General features: G+C 36.3%; 1 protein-coding gene across 1 annotated transcript; it reads right to left on the bottom strand.

The window, feature by feature from the left end:
* Positions 1-315: 315 nt before the first annotated feature.
* LOC129268553 (uncharacterized) lies at positions 316-8572 on the bottom strand. The gene is made up of 3 exons (XM_054906093.2): positions 8423-8572; positions 6028-6315; positions 316-2983 (listed from the first exon to the last, which is right to left on the bottom strand). The coding sequence occupies exons 2-3, from the start codon at positions 6305-6307 to the stop codon at positions 2724-2726; spliced, it is 540 nt and encodes a 179-aa protein (XP_054762068.2). The 5' UTR covers positions 6308-6315; positions 8423-8572; the 3' UTR covers positions 316-2723.
* Between the last annotated feature and the right edge of the window lie 322 nt (positions 8573-8894).

Below are 8894 nucleotides of genomic sequence, written 5' to 3'. Positions count from 1 at the left end.
TCAGCAATCGCTTGGCACTCGCATTGGATGACTATGGTGAGATATGTATACTCTTAATGGATTCAAAAAAAGAAATAGTCCTTAAAATGTCCCTGTTTGGGGTCAATATATACAAAATTTTCAGCTCGCGCTTCGCGCTCAAATCATTTTGTTCGTGAAGTACGTATGGTCTTCGTAAATTCCTACAAACAAGCCTTAGAATGCTTCTCTTCAGGTCTGAATTTCCTAAATTTTTAGCTCGCGCTTCGCGCTCGCAATATTTGATTAGTGAGATGCGTATTTTAACCATGATTTATTTATTTTTTTTATTTATTTCGTCTTTATTCAACAGGGTAGCCCCATCAGTAATTACAATACTGTTATACTTGGAGGCCCTGCATAACATGAAATACATACATAAATATACATGAAAAACATTCGAAGGTGATATGAAAGATCAGTACAAAATGATATAATATTGCATGCTACTTGTCAATGCGTAATGATAGAAAACAAATATTTACAACATAATTCATGACTACAATATATGTTCATTTTTGTTAAGTTATGGTCAACGAAAATATAAAAAAACAAAACAGTTCATTTTAGGCTAGCAACAAAATAAAGTAAAAGAAAAAAAAAAGACATTTGGTAGGAGCAAATCCGGTCTAAACTAGTCATGTAACTGATCATATTACAATAAGCTACTTTCAGAAATAATATTAATGAATGATATAAATTAGAATAGGATATGTGTGATTGTATACAATTTGTAGTTAATTGTTATATTTACCTAATTTCTATTTCATCCATCGTAATTGCATTTATATGGCAGGAAAGGCATGAAAAGGGATTCTTTGCAGTGTGAAAGATGATCAAAGTAGAAGATTGGACAGAAGGTATAACGAGAATAATAGAGAAGTGACATAGAAAGAATATAAGGAGAGTGAGAAAAATACAATAGAGAAAAAGGTACGTGGAGATAAGAAGAACATGTATCATCCAGTTACTAAGAGACCGAGTTACTAGCATGGCTCAATAAATAAATTACAATGACTACAAAAGGTGTTGCATGTTTTCTAACAAAATCAGCAAGCGCTTGGCACTCAAATTAGATGAGTATGGTGAGATATGTATTCTCTTATTTGATTTCTAAAAAATATTCCTTAAACTGTCTCTGTTTGGGGTCAATAAATACAAAAATTTCAGCTCGCGCTTCGCGCTCGCATTGTTTGTTTAGCGAGACAGATACGTATTTTTTTATTTTCATTTAATAGCTTATTTTTACCCTTTTTAGATATGAATTTCAAAAATTTTCAGCTCGCGCTTCGCGCTCGCATCATTTGATCAGTGAGATACATTACATATCCGTTTAATGGCACAGTCCTTAAAATGTCTCTATATAAGGTCAATAGGCCTATACCTGGTAATTGAGCGCGCTCACTGAGCGACTCAAAATTTTTGCTGGTGCCCCCCCAATGCCGTGACCCACGGTACGCCACTGATTGGGGGGATGATAATACAGGCCATCCCCCCCACTTGAAATATTGGGGGGATATATCCCCCCCATCCCCCCCCCGTGATCGACACCCATGACTATGACCCCCAAAAATTCAGTATGAGAGACCTGTTTTAATGGTGTGTTGTTTAGAATTATATCTGAAGGTAATGAATCTAAAGAGTTGCTAAATAGCATGTAATTTGTCTTTTGTAAATTAAGTGAAAGTTTGTTCGCATGTATCCATTGCGATATACTTAATAACTCAGTATTAACTGTATCAACTAAAATATTTGGATCTTTATGTGAAAAGAAAATATTGGTATCATCAGCAAATAATATAAATGATAAGGAGTTTGATGATCTATAGAAGTCATTTATGTACAAAACAAAAAGAAGAGGGTCAAGTAAACTTCCTTGCGGTACACCGCAACTGGTGTTTCGTAGTTCAGATTCATATTCATTTAGAGATAGATATTGTTTCCTATTTAGTAAATAACTCCTGAACCACTCCAAGGCCTTCCCACGCACACCATAGTGCGACAGTTTATAAAGTAAAATGTCATGGTTGATGGTGTCGAAGGCCATGGAGAAGTCCAGGAATATACCTATAGTGTGGGACGATAAATCAATTGAGTGAGAGACTTTCTCAACAAAAGACAATAAAGCGTGTACGGTATACGTACACGCTTGTACGGTACGGTACGGTACGGTACGGTACGGTACGGTACGTACACGCTTGTAATGATTAAATGATTAAATGATTTAATGATTAACTGAAATACTGACACAGAAAACTTACTTTAAGTATTCTGATATTAACATGGATTTAACGTTTGCCTTAAATGAGTAAAGAGATGAGCATCTTTTTATGGACTCTGGTAGAGACTAGAGAGTTTCATAAATCGGGACCGTGATGAAAATGTGAAGAGTTACGTGTAGGGTATGAATGAATAGATGTGTTCATTGTATAGAAATTGTGGAATGAATTTGGAAGCATGTATAAGCTGTGATTTCTTTTTTTTTTCTTTGCGTCATGTTTACTTCTTATATAGAGGAAGATTGTCTTTTGTACACAATCTACATATAAATAATGCTAAAAATTTCCACAGCCTAGGTATATGCTTTTCTAAGAACTAAAATGTTATTATCAATATCATAATTTAACCGTATAATGCAAAATAATTTCCTTTGCATATACTTCACAACTTCTGACACAGTGTGATAATAGTTCATACAATACGGTTTACAGCATGCAGCTGCGGCCAGTTTTCCGGGGCTTCGGATTCTTTAATTCGTTTCTGACATATTTTCTGAGTTCCTCCCATTGATCATCATTAATCTCTACCGGTGATTGAGATAGCTGTCCGCCGATTAGTTGCAGAATTGATTTTCTGAATGTTCTTTCTTGATTGGTTCTGAAGGAATCCATCCTACTGTTAAGTCTGTCCGAAGAGAGCTCGGCAGAATCAAAGTCATGAGCAATCACTCCAATTCTACGGCGACCTAAAACAGAAAAAGAAATAATTCCAAATATCGATAGTCTACATGGTCTAGAAATACCTCATTTTTATTGAATTAGACAAAACAAATATTTAAAAAAATCTGGCTTTTAACTTTACATAGGTTATGCTTTATAACAAATTATTTATTGTTATCTTATTTCCTGCCCTTTTTTTTTTTACCTTGTAAATGTGATTATTTGTGATTTTTTCAATCTCATTGAAAAACTGTAAATATTGTAATTTGATCTGATTCTTAATACAAACATAAATACAACAGAAATCAGGTAGTTGAAAAGGAAAGGGGATAGGCATAACCCGCGAAATAACTTCAAACTTACCAAGGAGCTCCACTCCTTAAAATCAGGCAGATGAATTACTTTTTATTTTACAGATTCTAGGACATCTACCCCCTGGACATCCACCCCCCGGACATCCACCCCCTTAGGACAAGTACCCCCTAGGACAAGTACCCCCTAGGACATCTACCCCCCGGACGCGAAATTATTTTTCCCACCGAGTTTTGGACCAACATATGAATATTCATGACTTGCGTCTTCGGATTAAGAGTACGCATGCGCGTGGACTCTGCCTCGACCAGTGCTGGTCGTAAGCATTCACGTTCAGTTGCTCAGAATTAATATTAGCATCGTCAAATTACCGCGGTACTCTTACATATAGTTACATATGCCTTATATATCCAATTCTTAAACACTTTTCAAACTAGCTGCCATTAATGGCAAGACATGTGCTAGGCTAGGGCTCGCTGAGGCTAGCGCTTTAACTTTACCTCAAATCTGGACTTGTCTAATGCCTAGTACTAATCAGTGTTGTAGTGCCTTGGCCTTGAACATTCAAGCCTTGGCCTTGGCCTTGAGGATTTTGAGCCTTGAAATTTCAAGGCATTTTCAAGGCATTTTGTATTATGTACTTTCATTTGTTTTATAAGTAATTATAAATGTTTCAGTTTTTTTTTTATATTTAATGACACTATAATGGTCAATAATACTACCAGTCACCAGTAACATTAGCAGCAGCAGCAGTAGTAAGTGTACTAGCAATGTCATCGATTGTAATTGTGACTATTATCAAGAATTTTCAAACAAAGAATACATCAGTTATGAATAATAGCATTATGTATTGGTAATGTGTTGTAATCATGACTAATGATGTTAATGACAGTAAATAATAATGATCAAGATCAAGATAATAGTGCTTTGATGACAAGAATAAATTTGACATCTGACTGCAATTTTGACAACAATTTTCGTACTTTAAACATAGCTAACTCTAAAGCACGATAACAAGGTTGATTTCTATTCCATTAGGATTTTCCTTGTATTATTTTCTTTGGCCAACAAGAATGAAAAGATTTGGTAAACTTGAACACAGTCTTCAATTTTGTCATATCCAAATGGGTTATGTCAATGGCATGATGAGCCAGAAACTTTGAGGGGCCAAGTATGGCATATAGAGCAAAATTTCTGTCAAAAAAAAGAAGAAAGCGATTGAAGCGAGCGAGTGAACAAAATTTGTCCCCCTCTTTCTATAGGAAAAGCTAATTTTGCGATAGATTGTTTAAAAAATAATATCACATTTACTCTATATCTTTTCATTTCCCTTCCCCCTTATCTAAGTGTATTCTTGGTGGTGGAACTTCTTCTTCTCTCTATCTCTTTTCTAAATTGTATATTTGTTTTGTTGTCAAAATTGCAGTCAGATGTCAAATTTATTCTTGTCATCAAAGCACTATTATCTTGATCTTGATCATTATTATTTACTGTCATTATCATCATTAGTCATGATTACAACACATTACCAATACATAATGCTAATTTTCATAACTGATGTATTCTTTGTTTGAAAATTCTTGATAATGGTGACAATTACAATCGATGACATTGCTAGTACACTTACTACTGCTGCTGCTGCTAATGTTACTGGTGACTGGTAGTATTATTGACCATTATAGTGTCATTAAATATAAAAAAAAAACTGAAACATTTATAATTACTTATAAAACAAATGAAAGTACATAATACAAAATGCCTTGAAAATGCCTTGAAAATGCCTTGAAATTTCAAGGCTCAAAATCCTCAAGGCCAAGGCCAAGGCTTGAATGTTCAAGGCCAAGGCACTACAACACTGATTAGTACTAGGCATTAGACAGGTCCAGATTTGAGGTAAAGTTAATGCGCTAGCCTCAGCGAGCCCTAGCCTAGCACATGTCTTGCCATTAATGGCAGCTAGTTTGAAAAGTGTTTAAGAATTGGATATATAAGGCATATGTAACTATGTAAGAGTACCGGTAATTTGACGATGCTAATATTCATTCTGAGCAACTGAACGTGAATGCTTACGACCAGCACTGGTCGAGGCAGAGTCCACGCGCATGCGTACTCTTAATCCGAAGACGCAAGTCATGAATATTCATATGTTGGTCCAGAACTCGGTGGGAAAAATAATTTCGCCCCCCGGACATCTACTCCCCGGACATCTACCCCCCCCCCCCGGACATCTACCCCCCGGACATTTACCCCTCGGACATCTACCCCCCGGACATTTACCCCCCGGACATCTACCCCCCGGACATCTACCCCCCCCCCGGACATTTACCCCCCCCCCCCCGTATCCAAAATATCCGTGAGTAGATGCCCGGGGGTAGCTGTCTGGGGGGGGGGGGGTAAATGTCCAGGGGGTAAATGTCCGGGGGGTAGATGTCCGGGGGGTAAATGTCCGGGGGGTAGATGTCCGGGGAGTAGATGTCCGGGGGTAGATGTCCAGGGAGTAGATGTCCGGGGGGTAGATGTCTTAGGGGGTACTTGTCCTAGAGGGTAGATGTCCTAAGGGGGTGGATGTCCGGGGGTGGATGTCCGGGTGGTGGATGTCCGGGGGGTGGATATCCAGGGGGTAGATGTCCGGATACGATTTTACAACATTCTGTAGTACCATGAGGCTCCTAGAGAGTAAATATCATTCATTAACGTGTGCTTACCCTCCTTGGAGCCAGGGATTACTTACAAGATTAAAAACATCGTTCCATCTTACCTAATCGTTTCTTGGATTTCTTTAGGAAGCCATCATAAAGAGCATCAGTGACATTGGTGATTGAAAATCTTCTATTGTTGATTGAATGACAGAGCAACATGTAGTAATTCTTATCCAGTTTCATCTTCTGCATATCACTAATGTTGTAAGGTAGCTGAACATATCTAACCTCTTCAACGCAATCTACCATTCTCTCTCTTATTTCAGTGATGAGTCCGGCCACGTTGTTTTCTACACTTCCACTATACACAGCAACTTTCACTTTCCGTACCGCTGTCATAACTTATCCTGTATTTGATAAAGGCATAAGATTACTTAATCGTGCCTAATTTTATAATCATTTCATTTCATTTATTTAATTTTCAACAAAATATAAACCAAGTAAATACAATCATAACAAGTCAATGTCATGAACAATACAGTGCGTATCAAAAAAAGTTGACACTTTGAAAAAGCCCTGGGAATTCAAAAATATACAATATGTGGGTAATTTTTTCACACATAATCTGGGGCTTGGTTCTCATCTATCTAATAAAAGTAAAAGTTTTGACAGAATGTTACACTTGAGTGAGCACTGTCCATTTTTGTAAAGCTCGCAGAAATCTGTTTGCGCAGAAATGCTCGTTTTTATGCTGTGTAAAGGGGAAAGGGCGAAATCAAACTTACCCTGCGAAACATTTCTCATCCATTTCCCTTGCACTTTTAGTCGATTGAAATAAGACGGATACATTCAAGCATTTTGTAACAATTTTGCCACCCAAATTGAAATTTCAGCACTTAGTAAGCCAGCTGGATCTGAGGACATAACTAAATCTGAACAAAGGTTAAAGTGGGTTTACATTTCATTTTTCATTTAATACTTGTTTCTCCACACTTTTCCCAAGCTTGACAATGATTAACAAATGAAGCCTAAGCCATTTCATGTAAATCACAGCTCAGTGTAAAGCAAATATCGTCACGATGGCCTCGGTGTGTGGGGGAGTGGAGCGGGGCGCAATGCACTCTTCGAAGTGTTTTGGGCAAGGAAACAAATTAAAAAAAAGGTAAAAGATATCATCAAATCAATTTTACTAGTTAAATTCCACGTGTTCTTCATGATTAAGGTCTACTTTTATTCGCATAATTATTTCAAAGTTCTGCGCAAATCATTTTTCACTAACTTCAAAAGTAAGTGGTGCTCACTCAAGCGGAAATATTCATTCGACAGTTATATCGTCATTTGCTTCAATGGATCTGTACCAATGTTAAAATGTGGAAAAATCTTCAGGATATTACAAATATATAATTTTACAGGATTTTTTCTAAGTGTAAACTTTTTCTTGATACGCACTGTATATCAGGGTCATTAAATCAACTTAAAATAGATATGTTATAAAAAAAATTACTGACAAAGGATAATACGATTTATGGTTAATTTTACTTATCGTCATGCAATGTTTTTTAATATCATTTTAAAGAAAAGAAAAAAATCCTTTTGATTTTTTAAATTCCTTTTATCATAAAACATCCCATCTGATATAACGAAAATATTTTAGTTCTATTTGATTCTTAATACAAATAAGAAACAAAATAAATTAATAAATGAATAAATCCGTCTGATAATAAAGAAACAATGAGGAATGATGATCATCATCATCATTATTATCATCATAATTTTTATTTGTAATGTTGCTGTTATCATCATCGTCATCATCACTATCATCATCATCATCATCATCGTAGTAGACTACTCTTATGAAATCATCATCGTCATCATCACCATCATCATCATCATCGCATAGTCTACTCTTATGAATATCGGTACAAACACGTGAAACACCATGAACACTGACAATGGAAAATACAATTTAGTATGTCCTATTGAACTTTAACTTATGAACAATTTTATTTGATTATAATAAGTCTATACTGCATTTATATACAAATGTGACTATAATGATGATGATGAGTGTTGATATGATTTTAAAATTATTGATAATAATTATGATGATGGTGATGATTGCCATCCCCACCATGAAGGTGTATACAATCATGATTCGTCAATACTCCACAAGAGGGATTTACTATGGAAGAAGAATATAAGGCATATGATGATTCATGATATTTAGTACAGTAATGAAATCATGATGATATTAATAATAATGATGGTAATAACAAAAAAGAATAATGGCAATAACAAATATTAATAAATATAAGAATACTTAATAAGAAATAAAAATATGAAAAAGTCATTCTCACGAAAATGGGCGCTTGAATAGGCTCCGGTAACCGAGAACATGCAGGCCAATGGCTATGCTGTAACCGAGCGAACACGAGCGCGCGAACATAATCATGATAATTTTATACCACTACTTCAACCAAGTACTGCATGCCTGTATTCTTTCATTATACTTACTTGACTTTATGTTCAAGTTCCAAATGGATGGCGATGAACTGTGAGTAAAACCTTGGTCGATTCCAATAAGTCTGCAAAGATGGTTTATTCTAATTTTTAGGAAAAGAATGTAAATTACTATTCTGTCGTTGTGTTTGTGTACGATATTTCACTTGCGCGACGTACCAACCGACAAACATGAAAACGGGGAATCCCCAGCCAGGAATGATGTAAGTCCCATTGTTTAGTAGTATGTTTATGTGCTCGTCGCCATAGATTTTGCGTGCGTTCCACTCAATTAGCGTTATGCAGGGGCGGATCCAGCCTTCGCCAATAGGGGGGGGGGGGGGACTCACATAATTATATTGATGGTACGAGACGTGCCGCTTTGATGACCCCCTTTTTCAGACCTAGTTTTCATTCCTCTAGATACTCCGAACGACAAAAGTCCAGTTCAGAATTAGCCGCCCAGCCCCGTTCGCAAGACCCGCGT

Source organism: Lytechinus pictus, chromosome 9 (assembly GCF_037042905.1).
Source record: "Lytechinus pictus isolate F3 Inbred chromosome 9, Lp3.0, whole genome shotgun sequence".
Taxonomy (NCBI): domain Eukaryota; kingdom Metazoa; phylum Echinodermata; class Echinoidea; order Temnopleuroida; family Toxopneustidae; genus Lytechinus; species Lytechinus pictus.
The sequence above is the reverse complement of the archived record's forward strand: the minus strand, read 5'-3'. Positions and strand labels throughout refer to the sequence as shown.